The sequence below is a fragment of the Alligator mississippiensis genome, chromosome 11, assembly GCF_030867095.1.
Source record: "Alligator mississippiensis isolate rAllMis1 chromosome 11, rAllMis1, whole genome shotgun sequence".
NCBI lineage: Eukaryota > Metazoa > Chordata > Crocodylia > Alligatoridae > Alligator > Alligator mississippiensis.
Genome location: NC_081834.1, coordinates 42,568,794 through 42,587,518, shown reverse-complemented (window position 1 = coordinate 42,587,518; position 18,725 = coordinate 42,568,794). Strand labels below are relative to the sequence as shown.

Below are 18,725 nucleotides of genomic sequence, written 5' to 3'. Positions count from 1 at the left end.
ATGGGTTTGGGACTTGGTATTTCCATTCCTGCTTTTCATGAGGAGTCTAACAGATAAGTTTATTGCTCAAAATATTCGTGGAATTTGATGGAAATATTTGGGAATATTACTAGGAAGTGAATGGTAGCGTTCTAGACATGAGTGCTCGTTCACTTTAGAAATCTGATCCTAAAAGCATCCCTTCAGACCGGGGGGGAAATGTAATACTGTGTGACCTCTGTGTCCAATCAAAACAATGGCTTGACTATTGCATTCCAGTTACAGTAAATGTTCCTGGACATTCAGATCAAGGAATGACTTAGTGACTCATTCTGAATGACCCATGCATTTGAGGAAATCATGAGCAGCTTGGCTATGATGAGTGTGCAGCAAAGGGAGGCTGAGTTTGTTGAATAAGTTATTAGCTGCCAAGGATGGTCTGGTTTTCATGTTGGCTGCAGCACTGGGGCATCCACGCTGTTATTAAAGCAAACCCTAAGAATCATAAGAGAAGTAGGGCTGGAAGGGACCTCCGTAGGTCATCTAGTCTAAGCCCCTGCAGGATCATCCCAAGATCCTTGCTGGGGACCTAGTAAGTGGCAAATACAATCATAGAAAATTAGGGTTGGCAGGGACCTCAGGAGGTCACATCTAGTCCAAAGCCCTGCTCAAAGCAGGACCAGCCCCAACTACATCATCCTGGCCACGGCTTTGTCTAGCCAGGTTTTGAAAACCCCCAAGGATGGAAATGACACCACCTCTCTGGGGAGAGGCTGTTCCAGTGAGAAAATTAATCCTGATATCTAACCTAAACTTCCTTTGCTGCAACTTGAGCCCATTGCTCCTTGTTCTGTCATCTCCCATCACTGAGAACAGCCTGGCTCCATCCTCTTTCGAAGCCCCCTTCAGGTAGTTGAACGCTGCTATTAAGTCTCCTCTTAGTCTCCTCTGCTCTAGACTAAATAAGCCCAGTTTCCTCAGTCTTAACTCATGCCCCCAGCCTCCTCACCATTTTTGTCGCCCTCTGCTGGACTCTCTCCAATTTGTCCACATCCTTTCTGTAGAGGGGGGCCCAAAACTACTCCAGATGTGGCCTTATCAGTGCTCAATAGAGGGGAATAATCATTTCCCTTGCCCTGCTGGCAACACACCTACCAGTGAAGCCCAGTATGACTTTAGCCTTCTTGGCAACAAGGGCACGCTGCTGGCTCATATTCAGCTTCTTGTCCACTGTAACCCCCAGGTCCTTTTCTGCAGAGCTGCTGCCCAGCCAGTCAGCCCCCAGCCTGTACCAGTGCATGGGATTGATTCCTCCTAAGTGCAGGACTTTGCACTTGTCCTTGTTGAACCTCATGAGATTTCTTTTGGCCCAGTCCTCCAATTTGTCTAGGTCATAGGTTCGTAACCCCTTTCAGAGGCACAAGTGACAGATAGGTTCATAACCCCTAATGGCAGTTAGGCTTCAAATTGGGGCCTGCGGGTTGGTCTGAGGGCTTTTCTGTATGACAGAGTTCCTCCATCTATAGCTGTGCTGGGTGAGGTACATCAGCAGAGTGGAAAGGCAGCATATGATGGCTAAAGTGGGAGGTTTTACCAACATATCCATAGGATGTCACCCTGAAACAATGCAAGCTAAGACAATAGAAGTACTCATTTGTCTTCAGAGCTGCATCCACATTAGGGGTTTTGCAAACTTAGCAACATTTGGGGGGGGGGGGGAATGACCTTTTTGCACCCCGAGTCAGCTTAGTTATTCAGACAAAACTTTGTAATGTAGATTAGACCCTGAACACTCTTTCTGCTGCATCCCCTGAATCTCATGGTGCCTAGTGTTACATTAAATAAGAGAGAAAAGACTGGAATTTAGCTAGCATTTCTCTTGTGTTAAATAATGAAGCTTTTTTTTAATTGTTGGGCAATTTCTGATTCTATACCTCACCCTGCATGACACCCTATCAGCCCATAACTCTCACTAATTTCAGTGCAGTCAGTTGTTTTTCACCAAGGGTAAGACTATCTGAATCTGGGCTTAATTAAACAGCCATGACTTGGAAGGCACAGCTGGTTGGAATTTTAACAAGGAGCCAGGCTATTTTATGTAGGGATTTTTTGTTTTTCATTTTTTTCTCATCACAATCATTCATCTGACCTTCCCCACGCTGTAATGCTGAGAGCACTTTCATAACTGTGACCTGTTCCTGTACTCAAAATAAATGTTCTCCAAAGGGCCCGCTCTGAGCTTGGCAGCTTTGCTCAGCTGGACTGTATATTGCCCAGCTGATACAGGCAGCAAATTCTGCACCACATAAACTGAACAATTTAGCAAAGTACCTGCTAATTCCTCAGGCTTGTCACAGGGTAATCCTTCTCCCCTGGAAGAGGGGGTGATATAAAATAGAGAAAGGACTATAATTCATTATCAACCCTTCCTGGCTAAGTGGAGCGAGAACTTAGGGCTAAGTAGAGAAGCTTCTGATGTTACTTAGCAGACTATGATGTGACCGTAGTCAAAGGGAAAATTGTGTGTGCTGAGAGTTCAGACAAAAAATACAACTTGTTTGGCAAGCTCGGGGCGGGGGGTCCCTGTCCTATTTCTTTCAAAAACTTAGATTTTTTTCCACTAAGGAAACGTCTTTGTGCAGAATCATTGGCTGCTATTTTTCAAACCTGCCTGCACTAGTTTTTATTCTGTCTCCTGCTGAGCTGAGCTTCAAAAAGCAAGTTGCTGAAACCAGAATATTAAGCTGAACTCAGCTTTCCTGTGAGCAACAAAATAAGCAGCTTGATTTTCGGAAGAGCCTGGACTGTTGGGTGATGGTTAGTCATGAAGCCCTTTTGGGAACCTGGCCAGCAGTGTTGCGTTGGAAGCTGCTAGGGGGCTGAGTGCTGGGAAAATCTGGGCCAGGTGGAGAGGGGTCTAAATCCCAACTGGAGCCAATGGGGAATACAAGTCTGTCTGTGGATGCTGAATATTTGGACATCCAGCCCCAGGCTCTGACACGTGGCTTAATCCAGAAGTAATTGAGATCAGTAAGAAAGCTCCTGTTGATTTCAGAAGCCCGCAATGCCTGTGTATGGAAGGAAACTTCCCCTCTTGGCAGGGTTATTGGCACCTTATCCCACCCAAGCCTTTGGGTCTTCCAAGGCTTCAGTGTCATGCAGAATGAAAGGAGGCAACTCCAACTTTCCTTCTTCTTCACCCTTTCAGCACTGCCTACACTGCTGAGGCCACCGACTACGACATCCGGGTTCTGCTGAGGTTTCCTCAACGGGTGAAGAACCAGGGCACGGCAGATTTCCTGCCCAACCGGCCACGCCACACCTGGGAATGGCACAGCTGCCATCAGTGAGTTGGGGGAATCCAACCCTCACCAGGGCCCTGCCAGCCCTAGGAGTGATCAGGCCTTGCAGCCGGGAACTGCCATAGGCAACGGAGCACTGGTTATGCCTCCAGTTCAGCAAAGCACTGGTGCAGACCATTAAGTGCTTTGCTGGGCTGAAACTAAAATGCTTAGAGTTAAAGCTACCCCTGGTTGCCTGATCATCACCATCTTGCCTTCTTCTCCCCATGTTCTCATTCCCTCTTTCCAGCCCTTTTGGGTTTTTGTTCTGTCTTTTTTTCCTCCCATTAGCTTGTCTTCTCCTTTTTTTTTACATTTACCCCAAATGCCCAATGTGTTCTGGATATGAAAGCCTTAAGGGGGCTGCCTGCCTTGTGGCACATTTCTGGTGTGTGGGGTTCTACAACTTTCCCTACCCCCTTCTAGCTCTTCTACCCTGCCCCTCATTTTCCTTGGCTGATTCTGTGCCCTTGCTACCAGCCCAGCCTTCATCCCCAAGTGTCTCTTTGGCATATACCCTGATTCAGGCATCTCTGCCCTTGGGTTTCTCACAGGCACTACCACAGCATGGATGAGTTCAGCCATTACGATCTGCTTGATGCCTCCACAGGGAGGAAGGTGGCAGAAGGACACAAAGCCAGCTTCTGCCTGGAGGACACCACCTGTGACTTTGGGAACCTGAAGCGCTATGCCTGCACATCACACACCCAGGTGGGACCAGGAGATGGGATGGCAGCCAGCAAAATCTGGAGGGTGGGGTGGGGAGCACTCATGAACACGGCTGTTAGCTCTACCTCCCTCTGAGTACAAACCAAATGGCTTAATGCATGGCACTCTTCCCCAAGATGCACCCCCCCCCCCCCCCGACTGCACACACACATGGGTGAGGGTGGGGACAGGCATCTACAGGAACTATATCAAAACCTGGTCTTGACTCTCCAGCAGGGCATCATGCCATGGATGGGGTACACCTTTCTCATGGAGGGAGCAGGTGGACTTATCCCAGTGATTCCCCAGTGCTGCAGAGTGCTGGGACAGGAGGGGCATAGGGATCTTTTCCAAATTCTTCACTATTTCTCCACTCCCTGCGTTACCCTGAGTGGAAAATCCAGTAGTCGCAGAAGAAAGATCTCAGAGCAGCTGGGCTGTCAGTAAGGTGCACCCTTGCTACACAATGAAAGTCTAGCAATCTTGAGCCTGTGCAGCAATCCAAATCTCTAATGCTACATTTGCGCATATAGGACTGCAGCAGGTAGATACTTCTAATGTTCAGATATATAAGGAGGAGCAAAGAAGACATGAACCTATTTGTATGTAGTTAAGTAAAGGGGTTCTCTCAGGAGTCATTCCTGAAGGACACAAACATCCACTCCAGTAAACACAAGAAAACCTGTGTTTTACATTAGCATTAGTAGAAGATGCAGGCCAGGCACACACACAATCTGCTCCAAATGGAGTAACATGTGTAACTCCTGGATAGATTCCTATATAAGGAAAGGGAGGGAACACCAGGAAAGGGAAAAAAATGAGAAGACCTAGAGGTAGAAAGCAAAGTCCAAACCCTGCTTGGACTCACTACAAGAGTCACTGGATTAAATCCTGTGGCCTGGGCTATATGGTAGGTGCAACTGTCTGATATAATGGTTTTTTTCTGGTTTTCAAGTTCCTGTGCTAATGAATACTGCTCTTTTCTTCTCCCAGGGCTTGAGTCCCGGCTGTTATGACACCTATAACGCTGACATTGACTGCCAGTGGATTGACATAACAGACGTACAACCTGGCAATTACATCTTAAAGGTTGGTTCTCTGGCCTCCTGGACTTCTAGCTATGGGTCATGGTGATGAATAGAGCTAGGCAATATATGGTGAGCATTTTTTTGGTACACTGTGTCCCAGACTGTGGTCTGATTGTGCTGCCAGACCTCCTATTGGTCATCCGGTTTGTGAACATCTGTCTAAAGAAAGTGTTGTTCATGTGAAGCTTCATAAACATGACTAATAATCAGAAATATGCCTGAGTGCCACCAAATACTTGATTACAAGCTACATACTGACAATTAGGAATAACAATAGTAGTGGTGGGACGGAATGGGGGACAATGAAAATTAAACAATAAGAGGTCATCCTGGGTAAAAGATTCATGGAAATGCGTTGTTTTGCTTTGTTTTCACACACAAACACTCTTAGACAAAATTAAACCCTGCTGTGAAGAGGTATAATGCTATTGACTGCAAAGGAAGTGAAAAACAATTATGCCAAGGTTGAATTTGACCCTCCCTGAATTTTCCCATTTACTTCAATGAAAGATTATTGCGTCAGCTTGAAAAGCCATTTTCTCTGCAAGGACAGTAGTGCCACAGGACTAATTGGGAACAGGACCAGGCACTCTACAGAGTAGTAGGTAGCCTCTGCTCCAGAGAGCTGAATCTAAATAGGCTAAACCAGTGGTGCTCAACCTTTTGGCCCCACAGGCCATATGAGTGGCACAGGGCTGGTATGTGGGCCAGATCTCCAGGGATCGGGCTCCGCACTGCCCAGATTAGGTCCCATGCTCCCTGATCTCATCTTGTGCCACCAAAATCAGGCTCTGTACATGTGGATCCAGCTTGCACTGTCCAAATTGCTCCCCGCCTGCCCAAATACTGCCTCACTTATGCACGGCCTCCTGTCCAGCCTATAGGGCCCCCACATGAGTTCAGAAATTTGGCATCGGAAGAACAACAGTTAATACTGCCACTGCTCCCCTACTACCAGTTTTGTTTGACCCCTGGGGAGCTCTGTGAGCCGGATGACACAGCTCCGTAGGCTGGATCTGACCTGCAAACTGGAGGTCTAGATGGGCCTGCCAGAGGATTTATTTCCTGATTTTTTTCTTTTCTTGCTTGTCTTTTTTAGGTTCAGGTGAACCCAAAATACATAGTACTGGAGTCAGACTTCACCAACAACGTGGTGAGGTGCAACATTCATTATACTGGACGTTTCGTGGCTACTACAAACTGCAAAATTGCCCAGTAAGAAATTTGCTCTCTCTTTGTCTATCTGTCCGGGTTCGTACCTGGTGCCCATCATTGTGGTGTCTGCCTTGCCTCTTTCTGAGTCTTCCTTTCTGTTTTTCTTGGCTTCTTCTCAGTGGGTTGGAGAAGAAAAGAGAAATGGACCTTTGGGTAGGAAAAGGCAGTGTCAGAAATAATGAAGAAATAGTACCCAAATAGCAAGAGACCTTGAGGGACCATGGCTACACCTGAGGGCCTAGTGGGACTTTGGTTTGCATGTTAAATCAGGGATGTCAGGCTTTCCCTGAGCTCGAGGCTGGATCTGGATAAGAGGCCTCCTCCTAGGCCAGATCCACAGGTCTACCAGCAGGGGTCTTGTGGCAGCTGCAGGTGTCTGGGATCATCATTGGTGGGGTGCCATCAGGCATCCAGGAGGAATCTGGAGGTGGTAATGAGGGTCCAAGTGGCATCAAGCCAGGTGGTCACAGGGCACCCAAGAGCTATGTCACATAGTCCTCTTTTGACAGTTACATCCAGCAGGTCCCAGGGGACCCAAAATCTGTGGTAGCCATGCCCCCAGTTTCTGGTTGTTCACCAGTAGCCTGACAAGGCAGATGGAATGGCACCACAGGCCAGATCCAGCCTTTGGGCTATATGTTGGACACCTCTGTCTTAAATAAAAGAGTTTTGGATCCAGATGCCATTTCAAAATGACCTGCTTCCCAAACAGCTCCTGCCCCAGAGCAAAGATCCCCTTGTTCTGCTGCCCTTACTCACCATCAGTCTCTGGTCTTCACAAAGCCTTATGCACAAGATATCTCGCTCAGGAGTTCTCACCCAAGGAACAACCCAAGTTTCATAGAATTTCTCTCCCCAACCAATGCCTCCACCCCCATCACTCACTCCCTGAGCATGCAGGATTGCCCCCTGTGTCCTGCTGCCTTGTATATACTTGAGTGATGGATACACAGGACTGGGGACCTGGAGACTTGGCCTCTGCTTGTAGTTGTGTCATTAACCCATTGTGTGAGCACACAAAGTCTCTGAGGGCCTGGAGGCTGCTGAGGAAGTGGACTGCAAAATAGCCAGGGAGGCAGTTTACAGCAACATCAGGGCTGCTGTGTTTTGCAGCAGTAGAGTAGAGAAAGCTGGGATCAAGCCAAGATGACAGAAGGATACTGCATGCTAAGCTTGCTTCCAGCACCTCCTACAGAGTCACCAAGCCCAGCTGGGGTAAGCAAAACGGTGCCAGGCTGAGGATCCTGGTCACAGTGTGACTGATTATTGGAGCTACACTTCCTTCCCTTTCTGCAGTCCTGTCCCAGCCTCCTCTGTGTGCTTGGGAATCACTCTGGTGTTTCTTCGAAGCAAATCTATTAATACCATAACCACACAGGGTGGGGGAAGCCAGCACAAACAAGAATCCAGCAGCGAAGGCTTCCCAGAACTGCCGCGTGATGGCTGTTGACTTTGACAAAGTAACCGAGTGGGGAGGGGAGGGGAATGAGAGAGGGCGTTCGTTTTCTTTTTTAAGTAATTTCGTTTTGCTTTAAATTTTCCCGTAAAAAAGTATTTGAAGCCTGGCTCAAGCTTGGTCCTGAATGGAAAGAAAAAAAAAAAGTGGCAAGCCAAGGCTGCTGGAGGTTAGACTCCAGGCTCTAACGGGGAAAGACTTTGCTGTCTTCCGTCATAATCAGAAACTGTGATGGCTCAGGGGACGGAGGATGGGGAGCTTTGCTCCAGGCTGGTAGGAGCTGAGTCCTGACTGCAGCACAGGTGCACAGGGAACCAAGATCAAGACCCTGGAAAACAGTTAATGCAAAATGTGGGTGGGTCCCTTGCTGCTGTTTGTGATTTAGCCTTACTGCCAAGATGAAGATGTGTTACAAAAGTAGGTGCATGGATGCTTTTCAGTGTATCCAGTGGGGTGGAATAGGATCACATATAGGTACCTAAATCCATCAGATGCCTCACAGTTAAAATAAGGTATGGCCCACAGAGCTGATGGGCAGCAAGGGAAACTTAGGTTGGGCATTATGAATAGTTTTCTAACTGAGGGGGATTGAACACTGGAACAGACTTATCTAGAGAGGTTGTAGAATCGCCACCCTTGGACATTTTTGAGAGCAGACTAGACTAACATTGTTTGGGATGCTTTCCAGCAGGGAGCCAGACTAGACGACCATGCAAGATCCCTTCTAGCCTTATTTTTCTATGATTCTTTCAAACTGTTGACTCCTCTTATCTTCCCCTCACAGGTCTTGATCCAAACAGGGCTAGAAGGGTAACACATGACGCTGACTTCTCCACCCAAATTCAGCCCTTAAGATGGCACTTGGAATGACCTGTTCTGGGACATGAGACACTGGGCACGTCAGATGTTTCTCTAATCCATCAACTTCTCAAGATCAAACCCATTGCTTAATTTTAAGAAACATGAGTGAAATAAGAGTGGTTATTTTAAATATTTTTATACTTAACTTTCTTTAATCTTTGGTTTTTATTCTGTTTCCAAGTGGAGATTGCTGATACTTTAGACTGAATAAAACCAGGGTTGTTACTCTGTCACGCACTGCCATTGCCTGTAGATTACACACTATATCAATAGATAGCTCTATTGTCTAAACTGTGCCCTTCTGTGTTTTAATGGTGGAATCTCTTGTGGCTTTAGAAATCCTACTCCACCATCTCAAGGTGAGACTACAGCTAAGGTTTTGGTGTAATTGGACTTGGGAGTAGTCAGAACGTCTATTGTCAAGCCCAAGTTGTTCTACTTACAGATCCCCCACCCCTTTACCAGACATAGAAGGCTTGAACCTGCTTTCAGTAACTGTAACATTACTTCCCAGTTACTTTTAGTCTATTATTTGTATTTCTGTAGTATCTAGGAGCTCTGGTCATGAACTGGGACCCCATGATGCTAGACTCTGTACCAACGCAGGACAAAGAGACGGTCCTGGCTGCCACAAATAGTTACGATCTAAATAAAGTTCTTCAACGTGCAACTCCACTTCATGTGGATGGCACAGCTAGTGGAACGACTCCTAACTTACATTGCTGTAATTCAGCTCTGAATCTGGCAGGGAGTTTTAATAGGATACTGTCAACCTCACTGAGGCTCAGGATTTATATTTTGTTTAATGAAATAAAAAGTGGGGAAGGATTTACCACCCCTAAATAAGACTGGAAAGATGTTTTATGGTCATGATTTAGAACAACTAATCACAATAGGTTGTTGCTTTATCATTTCTTAATTCAAGTTCAGCCTTTCCCTGCAGTGTCATGAACCCAAACACCAGCTGGGCATGAGTGTTATGGAATGAAAAGTGCAAGTGAATTTGAGCAATGCCGCAGATGGGTCTGGTTTCACTGCCCCACAAGCTAAGGGAAAGGTACAGAGGGTGATGTTCATCCTCACAGAGAAGACCAATGCAGAGAGCTTAAGTGGTGAAGAGGCCTTCGGCTTGGCTTTCTGCAGAGGAGTGAATCGCATACCAAGTGAATATATGGCATTAATGGGGACAAATACCTTCAGTGTTAATACTCTAAGGGATATTGCATAAGTACTTGAAGAAATACTATTGCAGGGATAGTATTAGCTATACACGTTGTTATAGTTCTCCAGGCTTCATAACTGACTAGTGGTTGAAACCCATCCAAAGCCCTAGATCCAAACTCCACACCATTCTTTGTCAACACTGAGGGTATGGTTCAGCCTGACTAGATCGACACCTTTCCTACCTGAGGCCTGTGTCTTTGCTCCATAACAGTATGGAATAGCCCGATGAAAAACGAGAGCTCAATGACAGGCTTAAAGCTATTTACAGGTGATACAGTGCCTCTCTCTTTTGTGAGCTGACAACTGAAATAAAGTCTTTTTTCCAATCACTATAAAGAAGGGTTAATGTTATTACTGAATTGGTGGTCTCAGATACTGCTATATGCTCTGTTTTTGGTGGTCTCAGATACTGCTATATGTTCTCTGGAAGAAGGTTTACAAATACAGATCTGCTCTGGGATAATGTGATGTGACGTGGATTCCCCTAGCTCCTACACTCATGCTTCCCTTTCTGGGTCAGAAACAGAAAGAGGTATCCATTCTACCATGACTGGAGAATCCTTGCGGCCATGTGTTTAGAGATGGGACCAAGCAGTGGTGTTTTGATCCAGCTCTGGACTTGCTCTGAGTTCAGAGGAGTCTGGATCTGGAGTTTTGTTTGGACCGTCACCTCAGGGGATCTTCAGCTAGATAAAGAGAGTCAGAAAGAAGCCCCCACCCTGGGAGTGTAGACCACTAACAGTAGTTGAGGCAGAAGGAATTGATTTGCATTCGAAAATTCAATCAGTTCTAGTTAGGAGGCACCATATCCCTTTGTTGTGTTTAAGGGTAGACCCACACTCTATGGGTGCTTCCCTCCCAAAATGAAAGCTTTGAGATCTGACTTGACCTTGTGGAGAACAGTGGCTTCCTTGCCTGTTTCCCTGGGATCCTAAGTCACATTCTTACAAGTCACCAGTGTGCAAAAAGGAGAACCTGAGCCCAGAGACTGCCTGCTGCAAGAAGGTCAGCACCTAGACAGCCTCTCTCTGGAATGCAAAGATGCCGGGGTGAGTGAGTGGTGAAATTTTGGGACCGCACAAGAGCCCATTTCAGTGATCCTTGGGTTCAGGCATACATAAACAAGAACTAAACAATGAACTTTAATTGTGGAGCAGTAAGCAACCTCTAAAGACCCTTGATATCTCTTTAAGTATCTCCCCTAACTGAGGGGCCATCTCCCAATTCCAAACTTCTGCAGGCTTCTAAGTAAAGGGAATGTCTCTAGATTATAACTTCTGTCACGACATCCCCACAAAGACTGCTCCTTACCCCCTGCAACCCCCGTCCCTAACCTACCTTACTGTCTGGCTTGTTTCAAGAGCCAGTGCGAACCTGAGACAAAAGTCCCAAACACAGCAGCATACCCTGGTCCTTGCTGCTCCCTCAGAAATTATTTGCATCCATTTCCCCTCACTCCCCCGCCCCAAGACCCAAGCAATGGTCCCAAGGTTAGACAAGCAATCCTTCAAAAATAAGGCACTGCAGCAGGGCCTGGGAAAGCAGGTCAAGGCAAAGACAGAAAGGCATGAGGGGAATGTGGCAGCTGTTCAACACATTCCTCCGGCACTTAACTCTTTCGCTGGCAGGAGGAGAGGGAGCTCTTGCCAGACAGGATGCTGGCTGACCCTCGCTCGTCTGTGTAAGAGGGAGGGAGGGAGGCAAGGGAATTTGCAGAGCTTCAAGCTGATAGCACCAACCAGACAGACAGTTATGCCTGCTGGTTAGAGGAAGGTGGATGGGAAGACAGGTAACAAGGAAAACTTCCTTTAGGGCAGGGGTCTTCAACCTTTTTTAACAAGTGTACCCCTTCTGTCTCAAAGTTTCAGCAAAATTATTTGAAGGGGTTGAGTGTGAGCACGCATGTGCGTGTGCATCCCTTCCCCTTCCCCCCCACCCCCCCCAGCAGGTAAGTCTGTGGGGAAGGGCTGCAGGGCAGGGGGAGCAAATCAAGGGACACAGACAGGGAAGGGGCTGGGATGAAGGGGGCCCCAGCCGGGCCAGGTCATGGGACAATCAGAGCCTGGGCAGCACACCCAGGGGCATGGGGGGAGGGGTGGTGGGGCCTCTCACTGCTGTGCACCCTCCCCCCCCCCCCCCCCGCCAATCTGTGCCTGGGGTGGAGGTGGCTGCTGCTGTGTGCTGGGCTTTGCACACTGCTGCAGCTGTCCAAGGAGTAGTTCAACGCCACAGCCAGGCCGCAGCATGCACGTGGAACCGCACCACTCCCAGGGCAGCTGCAATGGCACAGCCCAGCATGCAGGGGCAGCCACCTCCAACCATGCACAGATAGGGAGGGCATGTGGTCCCCAGGCCTCTGCCAGGGTGGGTGCAGTGGCAGGAGTCCTCACCCCCCCCCCCCCCCACCGTGCCCCCATGACCTTTTTAAGTACCCTAGGGGTATGCATACCCCCAGTTGACAACCACTCCTCTAGGGAGCAGCCGCAGTTCTGAGCACGCGCGCGCACACACACACACACACACACACACTTTTTTTTTTTTAAGACATTTTTCGTGTTCCAAGCCAAATCAAATCCAAATCCACGAGTCAGTCCAGAACTGTAAGTGGCCCTACAACCAGCACATATCCTCCACCCACAGCCAGGAGCTTCCGATATTTCCAGTCTTTTGGCGGGCATCCTATGTGCAGACCCAAGCCTGGAGGCTTGGGGTTTGGATGTCTCCAGATTTTGCCTGCCCTCAGCCATATGGCCACAGGAACAAGCTAGGGAGAAGCCTCCCATTTCCATAAAATGGGCATTAAGCCCCAACACCTCGGCGGGTACGAAACCATGCCAGAAGAACAGTTATCGCCAGGAGGCTTAAGGAAAACTGCCTTCTTGGACCTAGACACATGGTGGTTTCCTTGCCAGGTAAGTACACACACACACACTCACACACACGCAAACAATGCTGTTCCAGTCCTGGGCCCCTCATACAGCCCTGGCTATGCTGGCCCCTCCCCAACCCCTTCCCCCAGCATCTTAGCCTGAAGCACCCAGTCCTGCACCTTCAACCCTGGTGATGCACTGCCCACCAATCCCCCCCAACATCCGCCTCCAACCCCTGCAAGCTGCATCTTTGCTGAAGTCTCTTAGTCCTGTTTAGCATCTCTTTCTGCTCTTCCAGGTCTGGGAGCCCCAAAAAAGAATCACACCAGTGTACATCAGCTCCAGCCCAGAGCAGCCTCTGCAGTTCCAGGCCTAATAGCCCATGCAAATGAACCTCAGACCTGACGGACACCTGGCTCTGCTAGGTCTCCATGCCATTTCAAACCCACCTCAGTCCAAGTTTCTGCAGTCTCCCTCCTCCATGCCCTCACCCTCCTGTAGCTTTTCTCACCAGCCTGCCGTTGATTCTGTGCCATGCTACATAGAGTGCGAGTCCTTATAACTTAAGGTGCCATTGGGGTGGGGGTGGGGAGTTAGCATGTTGGGTCACCCGAACCACCCAGATCCCTGTCCCCCAACAACTGGGATCGGTCTGGGAATCACTCCTCCATGCAACTGGGACTAGCATGGAATGCCACCGCCCTTCTGTCCAAGGAGGGCCAATGACATGGAGTTAAGTAATTGGGTCTCTGCCTCTCCAGGATGGAGCCCGCCTGGTGTCTCGTCCTCCCCAGTGCAATTATTCATGGGAACACCCTGGTTCTTCCACACTTCATTGCAGAAACATCCTGATCAGGAGACAATGGCAGGGATGTAACAGCACTTGGCTGCATCCCCAGACAAAAGCAGCAGCCCACCCCCTGTCCTGATTCATACGTTTGAAGGCCAGACAGGCCCATTATGATTATGCAGCCTGACCTCCTGCATAAACACAGGCCTGAAAACCCCACCCAGCCAGTCCTCATCAAGCCCAAGTTCTTCTTGAGCATCCATCATAGTACCCTGCACCCCCAACCCCTCCCAATCTCAATTTGCTGAGGTCCAACTTTCTTAACCCCCACCTTGCCTCTTGAAGCTACCCAAATGCTCACTGTTCCCCATCTCACATGGCCAGAAATCCCCCCCTCCCAAAATTGTAGTTGTTTTTCTTGCCCTCAGCCCCAGTTGTGATGATTCAATGCTGAGGCAAGCTGAATAGCCCAAAGGCTAAGATTTATAATAAGGGATTCAATGTGATTAGGTTCCCAGATATTTCCCCTAAAGGTGGCTGCTCAATGCAATATAGCCTTTGTCTATGAACTACAGTTCTTGGGGCCTGCAGCTGGAAAGAAAATGGCATCTTCTGCCAAATTGAGCTGGGGGCTCTACCTACCCACCAACCCACTCACCCACCGTCACTCTCCTGTTACTGGAGCTAGTAGCATTGGAGGCTGCTCTGGGAGTAGCTGGTGGGAGGAAGGAAAATGTCTTAACACTGACCATTGCTGCTCCTTAATTAAAGCATCTGGGTGTGAGACAGTTAAACCAATTTTCCCATCATACAGGGTTGAAAATTCAGATGTGGCTGTCATGGACAGTGGTGCAATCTAGTGGTTAAGACCCTAGGACACCTGGATTGTAGTCCCAGTTCTGTTATTGATGTGGGTGCCCTTGGACAAGTCTCCTCTGCCCTGTTTCCCCTCCTGACCTTCCTTGGTCTTGTCCATTCAAACTGAAGGCTTTCTGAAGGTGTAGGTGCCTCTGGGGGTTATAATATCAATAATTCTGCAGTCTTATAACAAACTCAGCTGCAGGAAGGGGGACAAATGGATGCTGTGTTTCGGCACACCAATGCAATGACCATAATGCCCTGTTTTATGACCTCATGGGAGCTCTTTTTTTATGGCCCAGGTGTATGCATATATGGGAGAAAACCAGACCAACAGCAGGAGTTTGGTGTAAGGTATAGCTTGCAGGGGCATGGGGAACAGCACACAGAGACGAAACAGTGATTTATCATTTCCATAACTCCCGCTAGCAGCTGCTCGGGATGCCGCAGACAGGCTGACCTGGTTTCCTCTCCCCAATACGGTTTGGGAGAATGCCTCTCTCTCGGTTGACTCTGCCAGGCTCTCTGCCAGCAGACGTTGACACTGTGCCCAGCTCTGGTTTTAAGGCTTGCCGAGTCAGAGATGCCAAGCGAAGTCTTTGGGAATCAAAGGAGCAGGGAGGAAGGAAGGGGAACATTTTGGCAGGCACACAAACCCATCCGCGGTTGGCAAGGGGAAAGGAGGCTCTCAGCGAGCAATAGTGGGGTGGGAATCTGAGCCAAGCTGTCCAGGGTGAAGCAAAGTGAAGTAACATATGCAGCAGGAGCTCCCCAAGACTGGGGATGATGGGCGTCACCTTTGGAAAGCTGACCACCTCCCACCTAGATGGCACTGCAGCCTGGCACCCTGGCTGAATAGCATTATTATTTATGTTACATGAGTGCATACAGCAGCAGGTCTCCACTTTCTTAGACTCAAAGCACCCCACCATAGCTTCTGTGAATTGAGCAGCGCCCCGTTGCTAAAGTTAACATATTTATTATGGTGTTCATCTTCTTGAAGAGCGGCCTGGAAGGAAGGCCAAGGGCAGAGCTTAAACTGCAGTGTGTGATGGGAGAAGGAGCAGCTGGAAAGGAAGAGCCTACACTAATCTCCTGACTAGGACCTGTGCTTCTCTCATGTGTCTCTTCTTTCCTGGTGGCATCCTTCAAGGGCTGTCTGGGCACCCCAGTGCCACAGCACCCTAGTTGAGAATCACTGGCCAAGAGGATCCAAGCAACCTCAAGTCCACACTGTGCTAGGTGCTGTACAGACACATAGCAAGAGAGGGCTTCCCTGCTCCAAAAGGGTTACATTATAAAGACTTCATGTGATGAGCAAACAATAAGAAAGCAAAGAGAAGAGAAGAGACTGGTCATATAGCAGGTCAGTGGCAGGGTTGGGATTAGAGCTAGGTTTTGTGCATCCCAGGGCAGAGTTGCAACTACTAGGCCACATCACAGCTGATACAAAATTTCTGAATGCATACCCAGTACCACACTTTGGGAGTAGTCCTGCTCACCCCCATCCATGCCCTTCCCTGATTGAAGGTCCCAGGTGCTCTGTCAAGTGAATATCTGCTGGGGAGGAAGTGGAGACGTGCATTAGAAGCAGCTGGGATAACAGATGAGACTGCTGCCAGTTGGGAAGGGGTCATGAGGGGCAATCAGCAGTTTTTTGGTTGGGGGGGGGGGGTTGGGAAGGGAATAGGGAGTGAGGAGAAGCTGATCAGTGACCATTTCCAGGGACAGCTTGATTTATTCCTCTTGAAACCTTTTATTCCACCTCCAGTGTGGGAAGAAAGGGGGGGAAAAATCTTGAAAGAGAAATCCTTCGCTTCAGGCCTCAGGTTGCTGGGGCCCAGTGGTAAACCTCAGCGAAAATACAGCTGGCGCAATGGGATTGCAACAGCAGCTCTAAGTAGTGTTTCTCATGGGAGCCCAAACCAACCACCTATTAACGGAAGGTCTAGTCAGATATTTCCAACCCACAAAGGCAGGAGATTCAGCATCAAGGTTCTTCCTTTCACCTGCACCCAGCTGATGGAGGAAAAGGGATGATTTTGTGGCCTGCCAGAGCCCTGGGTTGCATGCCCTCCCCAGCTCTCTCACCGATTCCCTGCACGCCCTTACTACACCTAAGATTTCCCCAGTCACTAACTGAGGATTGTAAGTGAGCTCCAGGAAACATCCCATTCTCGGTTGGCTGGTGACATCATGCTAGACACAGCCGATCACAAGGACAATTCTAGGAGATGCTCACCCCAAAAGCCACGCACTCCTTCTTCTACCCTACTGCAGAGACCTCCAGGTGTTTTCCTGACATTAATCCCCCCCTCAAAAAGTGGGGAATTATTGTTGGATGCATTTTAGATATGAGGAAACTAAAGCAATAGGGTTACTCCAAGATATATCATCAATCAGGGTTGTATAATGAACTCTCACTATTTCCACACAGCTGCATTAATTCCATGTCCAGGGCAGGAGAAAACACCAATTTGTCTAGGGGTTAGGGTTCAAGTCTGGGATAGTGGAGAGCAGGGTCCTGTTTCCCTTCTTCCCGGGTGGTCTTAAGCAAGTCACTTAGTTTTACATGCATTGGGGGTGAGGTCACAGTTATGGATGTAGGCACCCAAGTCCCACTTGAGATGCCTAAGTCTTTTTGTAGGTCTGGGTTTTAGTCTGTGTGCAACTCATTATCCCCGGTATGTGGAGTGGGGATGAGCACTTCTCTTCCTCACCAATCACTGCAGTGATAAATGCATTAAGGGCTGTGAGGTACATGGCAAGTGCTCTGATATTATGCATTGTGCCAGAATAGTATGGGATATTCTAGTAAGTGGGGACACTTTTCCCAGAAGGCATCCATTAGAAGACCTTAGGATCTCCCCTTCCCCTTGAATCCATTAGTGCTTTTCCTGTAGAGTTGAACCATGGCCAAGGAATACTCTCCTAGGCCAACATGATTACATTCATTGATTTCACCGTGGCTGCATAACAGCAGTGGTTAATGGCAGCAGTAAAAATATCCTCTGGCTGGTGCAGACTAAGTGGTGTCCTTTTCAATTTTCTGATAGCATTTGAGCTCAAAGTCTGGGGCCAAGTCATTGGTGTAAATGAGCATTGCCCTAAAGTCAATGAAGCTACACAGATTAGTACCAGCACAACATGCAGCCTGAAGAGACATGACAAATGCAGAAGCAAAGGCTTTTGTTTAAAAAATATAGCTCCTGAGGCATTAAATAAAGCAGTAAGTTTTTAGGAAGAAAAGCAGCAACTCAGAAGAAGAGTGGGTGTGCATAATTCATAATAGATATATTTTGCCATGTGTTTGATCCAAACACGCCCACAGTCTAGCAAGACACGTGTGAAATTCCAGGCTGGAGGAATTTAAAATCCTAGCCCTATAAGGCTACAGATAACCGAATTATGTTATTACCTTGGTGAGGTCATGGACAACAGATACCAGATCAACCCTAAACCTGACTTTTCCTTCTCCTTTTCATTTTTTTTTAAATAAAGAAATATTTCTGCAGTAGGCTAGGAAGGACTAAAGGCAATTGGTCTGGGTTCCAGTTTTGCTAGAATTTGTAAAATACAAGAGAAACTACAGGGAAGCAAATGAAGATAAATGTTTATGGGGATTTTTTCCTAGTCTTATTCATATTGTAAAGCAGAAACAGTTTAGAGAGAAATTAATTTGCCCTTTCCTCTTTTCTATATTATGTTTCTATTAACCTGCTGAGGTGTCTAAGTTTGGGTGAGGGGGCAAAAGAAACAATGAGAAAGAAGTCAGCTAAAATTTCTCCCAGAGCGCATCTACACAAGATGCTATAGCACAGTAGCAATGAGCTACTGCGCCATAGCTCGTTGCTACAGCATCATAGCATTGGTGGGCACGGACCATGAGAGTGACATTACTGCGCAGTAGGATCTAAGAAAAGCTGTACGGGGACAGTACTGTGCAGTAACACTGGTTACTGCGCAGTTATTTAGTACTTGGTTAAGCAAGTACTCGTGTAGACACAGCCCCAAATCCTGAAATAGATTCAAACAGAGTTGGCAACACTAGACAGTAGCTAGATAGTGTGGATCAGCGATAACCCTGCCCTGGAGTGGCGTAACTTTAAGCCACATAGGGCACGTCCAGATATGTGTGGTCATTTGGTTGTGCCACAGCTACTTCTCCCTGGGCTATGCCCGTGCCACACGCACTTTGGTGTGCAGCAAGGTACCCCGGGGTCGGTAGGGGTGCTGGCCCCAGCAGCCTTCCCTGGGATCATGGGGGCCTCCCAGGGCCGCAGCCATCATGATCCTGCCAGCAGAGGCAGCATGACTCTGGACAGCCCAGCTCCA

The 18,725-nt window shown here is 48.1% G+C and overlaps 1 protein-coding gene across 1 annotated transcript in view; it reads left to right on the top strand.

Moving 5' to 3' along the window:
* The window catches only part of LOXL1 (lysyl oxidase like 1), a 35,315-nt gene extending 25,104 nt beyond the window's left edge, over window positions 1–10,211 (top strand). The window contains exons 3-7 of the mRNA XM_006269134.4: window positions 3,188–3,325; window positions 3,875–4,031; window positions 5,022–5,117; window positions 6,216–6,331; window positions 8,572–10,211. Of these exons, the coding sequence (XP_006269196.3) occupies window positions 3,188–3,325; window positions 3,875–4,031; window positions 5,022–5,117; window positions 6,216–6,331; window positions 8,572–8,578 (514 nt within the window). The 3' untranslated portion in view covers window positions 8,579–10,211. The remainder of the gene's footprint in view (window positions 1–3,187; window positions 3,326–3,874; window positions 4,032–5,021; window positions 5,118–6,215; window positions 6,332–8,571) is intronic.
* The last annotated feature ends 8,514 nt before the right edge of the window (window positions 10,212–18,725 follow it).